The sequence below is a fragment of the Bombus impatiens genome, unplaced genomic scaffold (genome assembly GCF_000188095.3).
Source record: "Bombus impatiens unplaced genomic scaffold, BIMP_2.2 scf_1230, whole genome shotgun sequence".
NCBI classification, from domain to species: domain Eukaryota; kingdom Metazoa; phylum Arthropoda; class Insecta; order Hymenoptera; family Apidae; genus Bombus; species Bombus impatiens.
The window spans coordinates 28734-47517 of record NT_177649.1 but is presented as its reverse complement, the minus strand read 5'-3'; the positions used below and the strand labels follow the sequence as shown (position 1 = coordinate 47517).

General features: G+C 33.5%; 1 protein-coding gene across 2 annotated transcripts; it reads left to right on the top strand.

Moving 5' to 3' along the window:
• The first annotated feature begins 219 nt into the window (after positions 1-219).
• Positions 220-12210, top strand: LOC112213778. 2 transcript variants are annotated; one of them, XM_033323753.1, is made up of 3 exons: positions 220-427; positions 8665-8720; positions 8833-12210. In XM_033323753.1, the coding sequence occupies exon 3, from the start codon at positions 8834-8836 to the stop codon at positions 10709-10711; it is 1878 nt and encodes a 625-aa protein (XP_033179644.1). In that variant the 5' UTR covers positions 220-427; positions 8665-8720; position 8833; the 3' UTR covers positions 10712-12210. The 2 variants fall into 2 exon arrangements, with proteins under 2 accessions (XP_033179644.1, XP_033179643.1); XM_033323752.1 differs by having other exon boundaries at positions 8827-12210.
• Positions 12211-18784: the final 6574 nt, after the last annotated feature.

Genomic DNA, 18784 nt, shown 5'->3' with positions numbered 1-18784 from the left:
TGAAAAAATATGCGCGAAGATTTAAAAGAATAAATTAATTTATTGGATCATACTTTAAGGAATTAACTATGGATTGCATAGTAGAATTTGATCTGTGAAAGGAACAAATTTCTTATCTCTTGATACTAACGAAGTATGTATGTAATAGTTAACACATACAGACAAACTGGCTATCTGATTTGCCAGGACGTCAAAGCAATGCCACGTTCAGGGCTTTGAAGTTGAGTCAGCATGCGTTCTTGTTGAGGAGGATTACGTCGCATTCAACCGTATACCTTCGCAGAGCGCGTATCTCGAGTCGTTCCTGCGTCTTTTTATTCCTATGTTAAACTGTTGTTTTGATCGTTTTCTTTATGTGATTAGTGTCTGCAAATAATTAAGTTCAAATTGGTTGAATAAAACTAAAATTCTTATAAAATAGTGTTCGGTAAGTAGATAATATTTAATTTTATTCTGTTCTGTATACAAAAGTTCTCTTATTATGAAGTGATTAAAAGTGCAGAGATACAAATTTATGTCTTTATATAACAACTGCTTTTCATGATCTCATTATATAACCTATGTTACAAAATGTTACAAAAAAAAAAAAAAAACTAATGAAAGCTAAAGAAACTTTGATGAAAAAAATGTTGATGTATTTTTTTTATACTCAATGTTTTAGTATTAGGAACAAATACAAATCTTCAACTGCATATATCTACTCTTATGACATTTTTTGTTTTATGAATTGAATGTTAAAATAATATTTAAATCGATCGCATCATTATATGTTTAGTTCTTGTCTAATTTTGAAATGAAAATATAATAGCAAAAAGGGCAATTCTTGATTTGCTGATAAATCATTATGTGATACGATAAATCATTCCCGGAGAAATCCCTGATATACGATTTGACAAATGTATCTTTATCGGTCAACAGCGCGAATTAACAGAGAGGTTATGCTAGACCAGAATCGAAGATCAACTTGCATTATAGTGTAATTGTGGTTTAATTAGATCAAGCGGTAAACAATCTAAATATTAAATTTCATGACTGATTTAGTGGAATATGTTAGAATTGAAATTTTGGTGCAAATTATACTGATTCGAACGTTCTTTTTGTATGTAGTTACCGATCATTTTAAATTACATACAATAATGTTTCTCTTAACTTTTGTAGTTAAACTTCACCTTGGGAGATTAGAAATTATTGACATTCTTTTATATTGTCTAATTCTCAACGAGTGGAATACAAAAATGCAAGTTTTAAGTCTAGGAATATATCGGTTCAAAAGTTATGCGTATGTTAAATCACGTTATTTACCAATTATCCAAAATTTACCAAATTTAAAAATTTACCACGAAAAAATAAAGATTTAAATAAATAAAATATTTATAAAGTAATAATAAAAATAATTAAATAAAAAAAAGTTAAATCAAGTACTTTTAGCGTAATTTTCATGTTACTTTAACTTGTTACGTGTTCAAACCTAACCCAATTGTGCATCTGTTTCCAGATGAAATTTCTCCTTTGATTTCATATATGTATTACTTTTGATCTGGCTGTTTCCAAAACTAAATAAAATAGGCCTGATAAAACCAAATTCCCCCAAAGAAAAGTTCAGTTTCATTCTATTCTATGAATACATTTAATTGTGAATTATTCAATTTGATACGAACGAAAGATCTGCTATTTTCGACAAGTTCAATATTTTAGTTAAATATTTTATTAGTTTGTTATATGTATGTGATTTTCTTATGTGATTTTCTGTGAGTAGTGAATTCGGGAAAAAAACTAAAAGGATAACATCTTTACAATGTAATAAATGCTTTAACTTGTAGATTACATGGTATATAATAATAACAACATAAAAATAAAAGAAATATAATATATAGAGTGATTCTAGAATATAGGTATGTATAGCGGAGAGACTTAATTAAATATGTTATCATTTCTTTAGAGTAAAATAAAGTTTCTGACACTGTGTTTGATTATTTGAAACCATGCGAGGTTCCATTGAGAGATGAAATTTCTTTCTTTCTGTTGAAGATCTTTTACAACTAAATTGTAAATGGAGACCATAAATGATTATAAATTGATAATTATAGAAAAGATTCTCTTAGTTAATCCGAAACAGTGCCGCCAATCACATAGCAGATCATAGTACATAGTTTTTATTTTGCACATATACATAGCTACTCTGCTATAATAAAAGCTTTATATCAGTTTTTGATGATAGTTCACATGTATTCACTTTAGATTTTTTTAGATTAACATAAAAAAGGTTGCCAAAACGAATTTAATAAGCTACCATAGTATAATAGTATCCAATTTTAGCTGAAACCGTAGGAAAAACTGACTAGACTCCGATTTTTATGATTTTTCGAAATGTTGTAAAGCTTAACAATTTGAATAAATTGTTCCTATACACATAAGGATTGAAGCGGGTTAGTTTCCGATATATTCGCGAGAAACTGTCTGCATCAGACATTGAATTTTGCCTATAGTTGTGGATTGCGGCAGCGCATGCGTCAAATGGTTGACACAATGTATATATACATCGCATAGTACGTATATATATATATATATATATATATTACTTACATCATCGATAAATCACGTAATTTACGGAAAGTCCAGTTGGACAAATTGTGAAGTACAAATTAAATAATAATAATAACAAGAAATCGTTGAGTCACAAAAGTATCCGGAAGCTTATATTTAGAAATAGATAAACAGCAAACGGTATTTGTAATAAATTTCTGCACGAAGTATTACAAATAACAGTTGATATTAGTTTATATTACAACTCAGTATTATATATTACAACTCATATTAAGATATTGTTCAACGTATCATCATATCATCGTGAAGCTAGTTTTCGATGTTAAGCATTAGTATTGGCATAAGTTTATACAAATGAGCTTTTATTGTAAGAAAATATGAAGTTCGAACGCTTGGGACGACCGCCTGGTTTTTGTTACCCTTGGCTGTGGGAAGACACTTGTATGCCATAAATTAAGCACAATTAAATTCATATGGTGTGTGAACTTAGCGGGCTTTCACGTCTTACGTTTGCGTGAAAACGTGAAGCTTCGAACGCTCGCAGCCATTGTTTGAATTCCGTCATCCCTGTTTCTAGGAACAGATAGCGAAGTCACTTGAGAGTGTCGTATACTACGTTCTCTACCTTGCTAGCGCACAGGCTAGCGGTTTTCAACGGTTTTACGTCTGTAACTCTGAATATACTACAATCGCCCTTGTACAATCGTCAGCATGGACGAAAGTCAAAGTTTTTTTTTTTAATTTGTGCTTTACAATTCGTCCAGCAGGACATTTGGTAAATTTTTCTAACTTTATTGCTAAATAACATGTGGTGACTACCCCTAGCGGGATACCATCCAGTTTGTTTATCTATCTCTTTGGCGAGGTCAGTGGCATGCCTTCTTCTTAGTCTTCTTTTTATGTGGGTTTTGCTTGTTTCAGCAGCCTGCTGGTTTGGATGTATTGCCATTCTTTCCTTGTATTTTTTTGCGTACTGCCAATTTCTTCCTTGACCATTGGTATTTTTAGTCATTGGTATTTTAGTTATTGGTATTTTAGTAAATCGTCGTTTCTGACATACCATGGGGCGTTAAGTATTATTCTGAATATTTTCGATTGAAGCGACTCTAGTTTATTTATGTGGCTCATTGCTGCTGTTCCTCATAATGGTATTTCGTACATCCAAATTGGTTTTATCATCGTTTTATACCCATGCATACGATCGGACTTCTTTACATTAACGAAAGGAGGTCACTGTCATTGTCATTCTCAATCCGAACAATATCTAAGCAGCTATAAGCTTACCTCCTACAACTCGTAGAGAGAAAAACTATAATATTCAGACACGTAAACTGTGATTCTCCCGTCTGCAAAGAACCACAACAAAATCACACACGCGTCATGATTGTCTCGACCGCGAGTGTGCACAAAAAATACATGAAATTACAATAAATGTTCGATATGTCCTCTGCTTCCTTGTAAACAGAGCTTGACTTTTCTCTTAAAATTTTGCCGTATTGTGTCATCATGTGTGCTCGGAAGTAAAAGTCGAGGGGATTTAAATCTGGGGACCGAGCAGGCTAAAGCACAGGTCCTGTTCCATCGACCCACCTGTTTCCAAAACAGCTGGTCAAATGCTCTTACACTGCGTTGAATGTGATGGTGCATCATCCTGCATGAATCATCTCTTAGTACATGTGAATTTTTACATGCCCAGAAATAGTCGTTCACATATATTTGTTATATTTATCAAATGTTCAGCTGGATAAATTGCAAAGTATAAATTAAATAATAAAAAAAAATTATGTTTGTTATTTCACACTTATTAAATATTGCCTCACCAGTAAATAATATGCTCACGGGGAAATAGGATTTGCGTTGGATTTTCCAACTCATCCATTTGCAAAAATTTCTTCTTGTGAGAAAATCTTCTGTTTTTAACTCCTGAACTTTCTGAAACCTATATGGGTGTAGATTTTTCTTCTTCGATACAGACTATACGTTGCTGTTGCTGATACCTTCTTCAGCAGCAATAATCGTCGTACTTAACCTGGGATTTTCTTGAATATGGTGCAGCATTCTACCTTCTACATTGTCGCGCTGAATTCGTCCGTCAGGTCTTAACATACCGGTACCCTGCAATCGCTGATTTATTTTGTGAAATATCTGCGCTGGGCATAGTCTCATTATTTTTTTTGCCGTATAAACGTTGCGCTTTTGTGCTATTACCGTCCGTCGCATCGTAACAAAAATGCATGTCCGAAAGTTCTCCAAATGTATGTAACATTTTGTAATAAATATGGTGACATAAATAATAAACAACAGTATAATACTGCTACACTGCATACAACACTCACTACCTGCACAACACACGCATTACGCCCACTGCACACACAATAAATTTTCTTATTTATATAAAAATAGTCTCTCCAAGATAATATTGTTTGTTCTCTTAATTATTGTAATGAGAGATATTAAAGAATTTCAAGTTCAAGTTCAATCTTAATATTCCGGAAGGGGAGAATATTTTTTTCGAACTAAATACACTTTATTGTTTGCCATTGTAGGTACATACAGGGTGGAGTAGGGTGATTCTACGTGAAAAATAAGTCATGGATATAGAATAAAATTATTTCATATGACGCTTCGTTTCTGACTTCTCACCTCTTTGAGACCTCGTTAAAAAAAAAAAAAAAATAAGGTTTAAACATGTTTAATTACGAACTGCTTCTGTACACATACATGATATACTTTCAAATTTATTTTGTTTTAAATTCGAGTATTTCGTGAACAAATTTTATTGCCCATTTTTTACTTATTTTCAAATATAGTTTGAACCTCTGTCGACTATTGACTCATGTGCAGTCCAGCATTAGCCAAATTTAAGTATATTTGTTAAATCTTCAAAGTCGACTTTTTCGAAAACGAAGCTTCAAAAGAAAAAATATTATACCAAATCTGTTTTTATTTTTGCACGTCGAATCGCACCCTGCCCGATTGTACAACGATTATCGCCCCTCCCTGTATGCGTAATATATTATATGTACTATAGTAGTAAGTTTCTTGAGTTATATCTCAAATAAGGATAATTGTAAAAGTTAAATGTCAATACTATAAATATGCTAAAGAATGTTAAAATATCTCGATTACTGTTGGAGAATATACGCTTTAAAGCATACTATTATAATTCCTTTTTAACAAATCACTTAGCTCTAGTACAGTATCCAAGCAGTAAAATATTTGGATAGAATAATACTTTTTAAGGGTTCGTGAGGTTTCTGAAGCCGAAAATGGGAGTCGTTCTTCGCGGTAATAAGGCACACAAAACTTCGATTAATCTGTTGATCAATGCTCTAGTGGATTTTGATGATACCTTTTTTAAAATTTGATACTCTTAGCCTACTGTATTGGTTACTGCGTATGCAGTTAAATCCTGAGCATAAGTATTGGATTAGGTTTAGGTTATGTTTTATTTTGCAGCTGTTACGCCGTTACACCGTGAGATGTCCGGTTAGGCCTTGATAACACACGGAGCGGCAAGCGACGGAGAAAGGCATTGGCTTTGCCAGGATTTGTTTTGCCCCGTAACGCTTAGCGCTCTGTATGATCACGACCTTTCGCAGATTTCTACATTTAAGACGTTTGTCAAATGTTCATAAACTCGAATTTTCAAAATCGTTCATTGCAGTGGAAAATGACGCTCATTTTCGGCTTTAGCGATCTAAAATATCATCGGAAATACACGTTCAGATCAACAATTTTTCTGCATAGATACTACGCTACATCTAATCACTTTAATGTATTGGGTTCTGATAATTATGTAAAACTTAGTAAATAAAGCAATTTTTTCCAAAAATTACAAATCTCAATTTATAATTTTAACTAATTGTAAGTCGCTAATAACCTACATATTTTTTTTTTTTTATTATTTTGTTTTATATATAGAGGTTGATGCGATTGTAAATAATATTGTTGCCTTATGATTTCTTAGTATCGCTTAAAACTTGGACGACAATTGCGAAGTCTAGGAACTAAACAATAAACACACGCACACGACACGTGCAAATTCAATTGTGTGAGCTTCTTGTGATATAGCCGCAAAATAATAGTTATTTCTTTGTTCCGATTTTTTTTTGCGAGAAATTATTAAATAGAAATTAATTTGTATTTAAATAGAAGGCACCAGTGAAACTTAAAGAAATTTCTCAAAAAATAAAATGATTAAAGAAGATTATATTTAACTGTGCCAATTACGAATAACCATTATAAACGATAAAAATTTTGCAGAACTCATAGAGGAGTACCGTCCTCTCCGATTTCCGAATATGTTATAGAAATTAACATTTGGACAACTTTTTTTTATGCATACAACCGTCCGTTCGTTTAGTTTCCGAGATACGAAAAACTGCAGATACAAGATACAATGTATTTCTGTCTATAGTTATGCGTCTAAGGCAGCGTACGCGTCCAACAACCAATACTTGGGTATACGCCGCCTGAAGTTGCCGAACATGTTGATTTATATCACATATTGCGTCAGTGTTAGTTGTTGGGAGCATACACGCACATATGCTTACAGTTGTGTAAGCAGAATTCACTGTAGCGATACCGGCATATTTTTGCGAATATCGCGGAAACTAAGACCGACTGACGGTTATCTATACAATATACAGTTTTACAACATATTTAAAAATTCACGAAATTGGAAGGGACAGAATGATTCCACAAGTTCGTCCTATACTGTTGAAGAATAAACATACTCGTCGTCTGTGATATTAGTGTACTACCTGGGTAATCCTCAAAATGTCGGATACGAAAAAGCATTTAGTGTCATATATATTTTGTATCTCGTCGATAATAATGGCGAGCGGTAATCAAAATAAAATTCCCGTCATCGATAAAGGTTATCGATAACAAAAAAAATTCCTGTCATCGATAACGGTTATCGGTAACAAAAAAGAATTCGCGTCATCGATAATAGTTATCGGTAACCACTAACATAAAATATTCATCATTGGTAACGATTATTCGTAACCAACAAAAATATTTATCATCAATAATCATTTTTGATGATTATTCGTAACCAAAATCATTTAAACAGAGATATTAATTCTTATATTATAATTTTTTAATTTTGAGATATAACAATTATAGTTTGGGCTTTGTGGTATATACTTTGGATTATGCTAATGTTGACGGCATACTTTTCATTCAAAGTTCAATAAAACAGCGATGAAAAGTCGTACATTAAGTTTTAAGAGGTCGTTGTAAAGAGAAGGAAGGTAAATATTTGATCTTCAGGTACATAGTGGTTTCGATCATAAAAAAATAATATTGCAATACCCATAAAGGTGTTTGAATTTGTAAAATTTTCGAAAAGAAGAAGTACCTTCGCTTTCCTTTTCGGTTATACGAGGTAAAAACAACTGTTGTCGTAGTAAAATTTTTTAACGAAGCTGTAACTGTTTAAATGTTGACAATTTTTCATTGAAAATTTAACGATCCTTTAATTTCGTACGACAATTCATATAACTGTAAATATTTTGTCTTTCATTCGATAATCACTGACATTTTATATCCAAGAATATTAAATTATCGCTTAATTTATTATCGGTACTGAATAGTTGCTATAATGTTGTATAATAGTTGCTATAATATAATGTTGTTGCTATAATAGTTGTATAATGTGTAATTAAGAGAAAAAATTAAGAAGACAAAAAGAATGCGAGAAAGTAATCTATAATGGTTTAGATACGAGGCATAAAATATCTATATATTCGATACTTAATACTTTACCGACCGCTAGCGATTCAACCAACGTACGCACGTCCGACCGGCATCTCAGGCGCAGATTCTCCCTGGCGCCAGCTCTGTTTCGGTTTAGACTCTCTAATACCATTCTTTTTGTTCATCGCGAACAGTACGTTTTTCAAATTGCTATAAAACTGTGGGAGCTTACAAAGCAACGCAACTCACGTAACTGAGCAAGGTATCTTAGTACTAAATAACAAAGTACTGCTCAAATAATGAGAAAGATTGTCGGCGACAAAAAGTCGGTGACAAAAAGATTAATAGGCTATCGGTTGGTAAAGTGTTAATATCGCTTTAGATTTTGATCTAACGATTGTGTTATACTTGCAGATGTTTTAAGCATCCGAAGAAGGAAAACAAAGCAGCGGGTAAAATTATTTAGAAGGGTAAGTAAGAAAGATCTTCTTCTTCGAATGTTTATCTTAAACATTGTAATTTTATGAAGTATATATTAATAGAGAAATATTTTTTTATCGACATGCAAATGTGAAGTAACAGAATGAGCGACGCTGCGGTGCAAGAGTTGAAAAAACAATTCGGTTCATTGAGCATCGGTCAATCCAATTGTACCGGATGTACTGGAGAAGAGAAGGAGCTAGATATGAAAAACTTAAACAAATACCAGAAGCAAGCGTACCATGATATATGCGAATTATTAAAGCAAGAAACTAAGTCAATTATCGCGATCGATGCTCCAAGCGGAAATGGTAAAACGTTTCTTCTGTGCACTTTGGCTGTAAAGTACCAGAAACCGGTAAAGGTTATTATATTTCGCAAAGACCAGGCAAGTGAACTTTCCTTGAAGAATATACAATCGTACACGTTTGTATCTTTTTGTATGCATCATTTCGATCTACTGTATCATCAAGCGCTGAAAATGTTTCGAACGATCGATAAAGATAAGATTCGAGAACTTTATAAGCTAATCGTGTACTCTAAAAAGTTTGTCGCTGAAGACACATCCGTTCTTATTTTAGACATATACACTATACCCTCACCGGCCATGTTGCTTCTATTATACATACTGTCCCTTAAACATAACCTGCACTTAGTTTTTGCTGGGGATGCTATGCAATTACAGCCTATCAATAAATCTGTACTTCATAAGGAAAGTAATTATTATATTATTCAGATATTGAAGGACTTGACAATAAGTAATTTAAGTAAAAACATGCGAATATGTGATACCGAGTTTAAAAAGAAAGTAGCACGTTTTTATGAACTTCTGCAGCAAGTACAACCTGCTGGGAACGTTCCGTTGAATTATAAACTACGTTATCATTTATACACTCAGTTTCGACCGAAATATTTCACTGAAGAAAATTTTGATACTATTTACATTGCTCAAACTCATCGCAACATTACAAGACGTTTATATCGCTTCATTGAACATTTGAAGTCGACTGGCACAACGTATTATGAAGTACCATTTCGTTTTGGACTAGATGATATCGAGCTTCCTCTTCATAGTCGTAAAAATAAATATTTTCCCACCTTGCTGTTAGTACCAGGATACAAATATATATACGTTACTGAAGCAGGTGTCCATCATGCTGTTCTCTTGGAGGATATACTGTTTGAAAACAAAAAAATTGAGGGTTTGAAAATCAGTTTTTTAAACGATAAAAATCGCGTTAAAACAATTAGACGGGTTAAGCTTAATTATTATCAGATTTTACCAGATTATCGTAATTGGTTATATCAAACCAGTATGATACATGATAAAAATGATATATCTCAATTTCCTTTACGTCCATATACGCTGACATATCATGCTACTCTAGGACGAACGATCGACAAAGGCCAAGTAGAGCTTAGTACCGAGTGTGTATACGCTAATTTCTTATACATTGGTCTTTGTTCTGTACGCCACGATTCCGATATTCATAAAATTCATGATGAACGAGATCTGACAGGATATTTGATGACGGAGTATATGGAAACTCTTTCACTAAAGAAAGACAGTGAAAAGTACTATTATCGTTGTCATTTGGACAAAGGTGAAATTCATCGATATATTGTTAATAATGAAAACAGCCAGCATCTAGATAATATAGAATGGACGACTATGAATGATATACATCAATTTGAGAAAAGCCAGATAGACTTTATCCGCATTAAACGTAGTGAATACGAAAAGTCCAACAAGAAGGAGGATACACCATTCATGCAAATTGCAGAATTTGTCAAAGAAAATCCACATGTGATACTTAAGACAATTGAAATGGCACCTGTTGACAAGAAAAAGAAGAAGAAGAAGAAACAAGAACAAGAAAATAAAAAGTACGAGGAACCAGATGCATTACGTTACTTACGTCATAAATACGATCTGTGGCTTGATAAAAAAGGATTGATAGAAAAGGATTTACAAAAATAAGTCTATGTGCGAATATTAAAGAAAATTCATACTTTTATATTTTATTTTGATATATTTTCATAAGAGTCTCTATACATATATGGTTTAAGCGGTTGAAAATTAATGTTACTGAAAGTATAATTACTATATTGCAGATGTTTATATATTTATGGATAATTGAACCCATTTGAATCCAAGCGCGGATTATTACGCGATCTGCGACTGTCTTCTATGTAAAAAAAATGTATGTAAAAAAGATGTCGTTTTACTAACAACTATGCCTAGCTTAGGATTTGCTGAAACAGAGAAGACAAACCGATATACCGGATAAAAATGTATAAAACCAACAATAGTAATTGATTATAATTAGAATATGGATGGAGTTGATGTTGACGATCAAATGTTAAGTAAGTTACATACTATGCAAAGATGTAAAAAAGCCTGTAAGAAAATATTTTTTTACTTCATAAACGTGATGTTACTGAACAGTTATGTAATTTTTAAAAATCATAAAAAGGATCGAGCTTTTCATATTTCTACACAACAACAACAATTGACCGGAGAAATTATTTACCAAATATAAAAGTAAGTGAGACGCCTAATGATTCGATAACGCGATATACTGACAGGCATTTTCCTATTCGGGTACGTGCAACTGCAGCGAAGGGAAACAGAACGTCAAAGCGATGCGTTGCATGCTTATCTAAACGTTCTCGCAGAGAAACGGTCTTTAAATGCCATATTTGCGATGTACCATTATGTATTGACCATTTTAAAGAATTCCACGAGAAATGATACGATTTAATTTCCATTTTAGTCTAAATAACTTTTTTTTAAATAAATAATTTTTACTTTTTTCTCTGTTATAAAGAATGTAAGATGCGATGTTTGCGAACTAACATTGTCTAGCAATCGTTTTGAACAATAAATTTTCGATAAACTCCATGAAGAATTCGGATGTCATTTACTACACCTACGACCGACCGCGCACGGTGATGGGGACCAGTCGCCAGTTGAACGCCGCTTGATGCCTTCGAATGGCCGTTTAAAGTAGGGCCATCATGCAAATGGCGGTTATAGATGCAAGAATGAATTATGTGTAAGGTTCCAGTTCTGTGTCTGTGTTTTTAAAAATTTCAATTTACATAAACATCCGCAATTTAATAATTATGCTAAGCCTTCAAATTGATGCTTCTTGAGTTACATTCATAACATGTTGTAGAATTAACACGTTGACGCCGGCGCCGATATTTATGGTTTTCTCTGTGAGGCGGCGCCCGAATGCACCGTCTGCTTTGTGGGGCGGCGTAGCGTCGGATTAGACTGACAATTTTTCAACTTTGGCCTCAATTTATAGGAAAATTACAAAAACTATGCGATTCTTGTTGGGTTCGATGAATTCCATGTACTTCGACCAATACATTGATATACAAGTAGTTTGGCAATATCAATTTGCATATATCTATAAATGTTAAGTAAAGCTGACGGGACTCTAATTTTGTACTCTTTTTGATTTTTCTATAAGAAACGTTCATAGCGCGAATCAACAAATTTTTCAATTCCGTATAGAAAAAAAAATAGTTATGCGTGTTCGTCGGAGAACGACGGTAAGGCAGGAACGACGGTAAGGAACATACACGACGAAAATAGTGTTAGGTTACGTTAAATTTTTAAAATGGACTGACAAAAGGCCAGTATGTATGCTAGCTACTTCCAAAAATCACAGATGTGTTATAATGTTGAAATAAAATAATACAAACCTATTTTGTACTATCAATAATTTTGTGAAATATGTAAATGTGCGACCCATCGCGATACACAAAACAAACAAACTCGAGCGACCCATCGGTAGTGCACGTCGTCTCACGGGACAGATACGTGTGACCCACCGATGGCGCACGCCGGCATCAACGTGTTAAATTTATGTTTTGTCATACGCCTCTTTATTCCTTTGTTGTAAGTTAAAGAAACAAAATCCTATGGACCAAAAATTTTATTCTTATTACGTATATTATAAAAAATTATACTTATAGATAATTGTTGATAATTATATGCTTTATGTGATAGCAGTAAAATGTATTCTATGAACTTTTACATATAAATGTTTACTATATAATGTCTGTTACTGCAATTCACAGCTACTTTTTGTTGAATTTGTTAAAGGATAAAAGGTTCCTGAAAATTATTTAGAATAGTTCATTTCAATTAGTACGTTTTTATAAATGTTTTATTTCTTAGCTCTCTGATAAAATCAAATTAAACAGCATACTTAAATCTTATTATAGTCTTAGAAAGATAGAGCAACAAAAAATTCGATGTATTAATCTCTGTTATTTAATTAACTTCTATGTTTGTTCTATCAAATTCTTTATACTTGTTTGTTATTTAATTTATAAACAATAAATATTTTAATATTTTCTTAACTAATAAGCAATTTTTTGTTTTACAAAATTTAAAGTAGCTTTTTTGCAGTTGCATCGCATTCCAGATTAACCCTTTGCACTCGAGAGACTATTTTCCGTCACCACGGCGTTCCGTGTGGCAACTCGAGAGAAGAATGAGAGGCGATAGTTCCTGTTAAATTTTGTTAAATTTTGACCTCTCCAATCGATGAGAGCGCAATATTGGTTCGTAAATAGACTCTTAAGCTCTTTATATTGTTTGTTACGAAGTGTGAAATGTTACGCATTAAAACGAAGATGAAATATTTATGCTCAAATTCTTCCAAAACCATGGTTCTATTAGTAACGTCTCCGACGTTGGTTCAGATTTGACGATCGTGGCAGAAGTATTATAGTTTTGTAAATTTAGAAGCTCAAAAAGAACGGATTTGGGAATTTGTTGAATTAATTCATATATTCTTTAAAAAAGCAAAAGAACGAAAGGCCACTTAACCACCTACCTAACCAAGACACTCGTCACATACGCGCAAATTTACCTCGAGTTACTGCTACACCCGACGGAAAAGGCCGTCGAGTGCAAAGGGTCGAAAACTGAGGAACTTTAGGACTTATTTGACTTAACTTGTATCATTTTTTTACAAAGTGGAATTTAAGGGATGGTAGGAGAAATCTAAAAAGCTTCAAAACGAAAAGTAGAAAAAAGGACTGTCCTAACATACAGTAACGAACAAAAGATTAAGAGGAAATGGAGAAATAGATAATTGATTTACTTTCCATAAAAAATATAAATACAGTGTTCTACTTTTGACTAATTAGACATTTGTTTGTATACTTACAAAAAAAATTCCATTTTGATATTTTGCTCAGTAGCCAAGTTATAAAAAGACAGCGATATCTGTATATTTCGTCGGTCAGAAGTTTAAGACTACACAAAAAATATTAATTTTTGGTAAGAAAATATAAACAATTTTTGTTTAAATTCAATATTTTTTCCAATATCCGTTATTTCTTATCACTTCGGTACATCTTGCTGGCATAGCATCTATTAATTTTTTACATTGATCTACCGTAATATTACTACAAGCTGTTTCAATTGTAAAGTTCATTTAAATTTCTCGGTTTATAACCTTGTACTGTCTTTTTTATGATGCTCCACAATTCTCGATTGAATTAATGTCTGGTGATTGCGACGACCACGGCAACACGGTAATATTTTCTTCTCCAAAACACTGTTTCACAACCCGAGCCGTGTGCTTCGGATCATTGTCATTTTGAAAAATAAAATCATCACGCATATTATTGCGTGCAAAAGGCAACATTGTTATTAAATAGGTCTTGGAGTTTGATATTTAATTGATTCACACAGATTCGGTTTTTGTATTCTGTATTTTACCACCATGTACAGCCATATGAACACACTGGATACATTCAGATAATTAACGCGTGGCGGACGCCAAAAAGCAAAAGAACGTCGTTAGAAGTTGCACCAACTTTGCATGTAGCAACCAGTGATCATACAAACCTAATATTTTCTTCAACAAACATTGTGTTCTTGAGTATGTCCATGTATTGAAAACGGTCCATAATTCTTAGGCGATTGTTGGTGAAGGTGCCCACAAGAAATACTCCTAATGTTCAACAAAAAGGTTTATTAAACTATTAACACTCAACAGTCAACAATTTACGATTAACAATTAACGACTAATTATTAACTTAATTAAGAGTTAATAATCACGTATCTCGAATTGTGTTTGCTTCGCTATGACGCTTTCGTACTTCGCAGCTGGGGGCAGACTGAATCTTTTGTTCGAAACCAAACGGATTCTTTTCTTTGTTGCTCCTCTATATCCCCACTACACACGCGTTTATTAGATGTCCGCGACGGTTGCCGCGTATGCATTCTTCGGAATATTCGACGAAAGAACCGTAGGGATATACGCTTTGAAGGTATAGCGCTTTGTGTCGCGAAGCCGTTGGAAAGTTCCGTGATCGAGTGCCGCCACAATTCCATCGATACGACATATCGGACCAGGATCGCCTCAAGAAAGACACGCCCACCCCACAACGTTCCCACCATCATGTTTAAGAATTTTTAAAACGCACTGTGTTTTCAAACTTTCGTCAATTCGACGTCTAACATACCGTATCCCGTCAGAAGAGACGCGATTGAATTTCGATTCGTCTGAAAACAACACCTTTTGCCAATCTTCACTTGTCCAATGCTTATGAGCTTTAGCAAATGCAAGTCGTCTTTTTCGATTCCTACAACTCAGCAGTGGTTTCTTTCGGGGTTTTCATCCCCTTAAGTTAAAGCCTTCTAATCTTCTCCTAGCAGTTCTAGCATTAATTTGTGTATCGTTTTTATAATTTATCTCCGCAGCAATATTAATTGCACTACGAAAACGATCCTTTTCGCTCAATCGATGAATCCGGCCATCCATTTTCGGCGTTGCGTTTTCGTAGTCTTCCATTTTTCGGTTGATCGCGATACATGCCTGCCTTTAAGAATTTATACCAAGCGTGCTTAAAAGCCGTTTTTGACCTGTTCGCTATATTTGCTATTTCAGCGAAGGTTTTGCTTTGATTTCGCAGCCTTACGATTTCTTCCCTTTCAACTTTTTTCAACGAAATTTTTTCATTTACCCATAGTCTATTTCTACCTAAATGAATTTTAAGCAATAAAAGGTGCACTAAACAATGATTCTGACATTTACTCATTTACTCATATTTACGTTTTACACAGACTGTCTTAAACTAATGTCCACTGTTTACGAGTGCTAAGCGGTAACTAACTGTTGCAACTCCTACATTGTTTATATTTAACTGACCGTCTGAGGTTACGGAGGTCAAACAGACAGCTATGTTATTCGAAAGAGACAAACCGAATAGAAGAACAATATGCGTATAAGATGTTTGTAATCCGGTATAATTGTCCGGGAATAATTGTCTTAAACTTTTGTCTGCCACTGTGCAGTCACAATAAATATATATTTGATATATACTTGAATTTATGCTTTTGTCATAATTGTTGATTATATTCGTCTATTTCATAATTTTGTGAAATATGTTAAAAAAGCTCTTTTTTAACATTTTAAAAAATATTATTTACCTATAATATACCTAAATTTATTTCACAAACAAAGTGAAATATGTCGGAAATTAGTATTACAAGAAAAAGATTTTCATTGATAATTGTTTTCAATCAGAATTATATTTTTTCACTAGTACTGCATTGTAAATAATGAAAGGATAAACATAGTTTTTTGACATTCTATAAAATATATTGAATTAATATCGTTCCTTTTTTATATGACTTTTTATTTTATTCCAATACAAATGTATTATTATTAGCAGAACCTTCATATATCTCAAAAATCAACAGTCGACCATTTTATTTTGTTTTAGTTAAATGTTATGTTTTAGCGTTAATGTTAAAGCGAAAGTAAACAGTTTAATATCCAAGTATTGTTCAAGTGCGAATTAATCTTAAGGATACTTATAAGTAAAATAATATCGTTTAATAATTTATAATATAAGTTGATCCTACAAGCTGATGACAAAGGATTGAAAGATTTATTATATAATTATTATTGTATAAGATCGTTTTACAAATTTTACAAAATATACTTGGCGATTATAAATTGTTAAACAAAGTGCCAAATTTTAATTAAAAGGATGAAGATGGAAGATTATATCAGTTTACATAGTCTTTTACTGATGGTTGTTTAGAAACCTGTAGCATTGATTTTGTAATTGTCAATTTAGAGGTACGAATTTAATTGATTTTCAAGAACGATATAATAATTACTTTTCCAATTGCAAGTATATTCCAAAAATAATGATAAATGAAGAGTATAGGAGAAGAACGCGATAAGTAATGTCTTTCATTTGTTACACGTAGTTTTAAAGTTCAGTACTCATTGTCAAACAATCCCAAAGTTCTTACCAAAAATGTCTGCTATTTGATCTTAAAGCTAAACGCGTTTTTCTATCTTTTTTGTAATTTTAAAGTTATGTATTACAGTAGTGGCTCGTATAATAAATAATAAGCTACTAGTTTCTGACTCGAAATAAGCAGTTCACTATCCCCTCTTCTTTATTTCTTATACAACTCGTCGACAAAGTGAGAGTTCCAAACACGAGTAAGAGGTCTGCGAAAGCCAGAAGCAATCAATTTTTGTGATCGAATGAACAATAACATCGTTTAGTAGAAGACGAATAGAATATGTATAATGTCTTCTCTCTCTAGCGTTAGCGATTCTGGAGTGTTATATGCTCCTCGGCCAATCGCTTTTTGTTTCACCGTTATCTCCAACCTGTCGCTCGTTTCGCGTGTTTTTCCTTATTGCGTTCGAAAACAAAGTCAAGCCGAGTAGCATATATGATCCCTAATAAGCAACCAGTCGATCTCGATTCTATGTTGCTTATTTCGAGCTTGTACTTGTTATAATATTAAAGTATTACCTTTTTATAGTTATATCTTCGGTTCATAAAATATGTCCTTGTTTAAAAGACGTATACCTTTATATCTAAGATGTTCATCCGATTTTTAAATAAGATTTTATTATAATTAAAAATATTGCTGAAAATATATTTATCAAGTTTTTCTCTTGTGACCTTTAAATAATACGACCGAATGGTAATGCGTCTACTCTATATGTATAATATTAGCTACAAGTGGTTCATCCGAATCGTAAGTTAAGAAATGTTGATTGTAGCTGTAGGAGAGGGCACGCGTGTTCGCCGGGTGGCTTGAGTTTCATAGGATGGCAAGTGAGGGTGGCGCGTCGGCGATTATAGGGAAGGGGAATGCGCCGTCACGTCAGTATTCCGCGAACCATCGACGAGTGTAGTTCGTGTCTCGGTTCGTTCCAATTTTATTGTCATCAGTGACTATATATTCGTGTTCGTAATTTGATAACCGAGAACATCGTGAATCGTTTTAAATTTATTTTTTGTTTTATCAATAACACTAATAATTTGTATGATTCGTCGTCCATGAACTACTTTTCGTCCGTAACCTTTTCGTCGTTCGTTCGTTGAAAGATGATGCATGGTCGGTAATGTCGCTGATTAAGGAGTACTGACTACCATTCGAGTAAACGTTGATAATAAATGATGGCAGGCAAATTTTGCGAGGCGTTATTCGAGAAATGTGAGCGTTGACAAGACGAATTTACGCGCGATCGACGATTTTGCGCCGCGGAGCGCGAACTACGACCCCGTTGGTCAACTCGAGACGAGTAAAACGAGACGGCGTGGCGTCTGTATCAGCAAACAGCGTAGCTGCGTCTCGCGTTCGGATTGAAACGCGAGTGAGTGGTTGTTGGAGAGTGATAAGAGAGGCGGGATGAGTGCAAGAGAAGTCACCCTTGTTGGAGGCTCTCCGTGGGGATTTCGTATGCATGGTGGGCATGACCTGCATCAACCCCTTCGTATCTCTAGGGTAAGTCTATTCATCGACCGTTTCACTAACGCCGATTAATGATCTTTTGAACGTAACTTAACCGTGAATATCGACCATTTAATATATATACTACAGTTAGATTTATTTGTTTTGCGTTTATCACGCGTATACTTACGTATATCGTTTGACGTTGGTTCTACGTTGTTCAATGTCACGCGTACTTTGGCATCGTTTGCTCGGACATAGATGCGTTAACTCAGGCTCGTGGCGACAAACCTTTGTAGT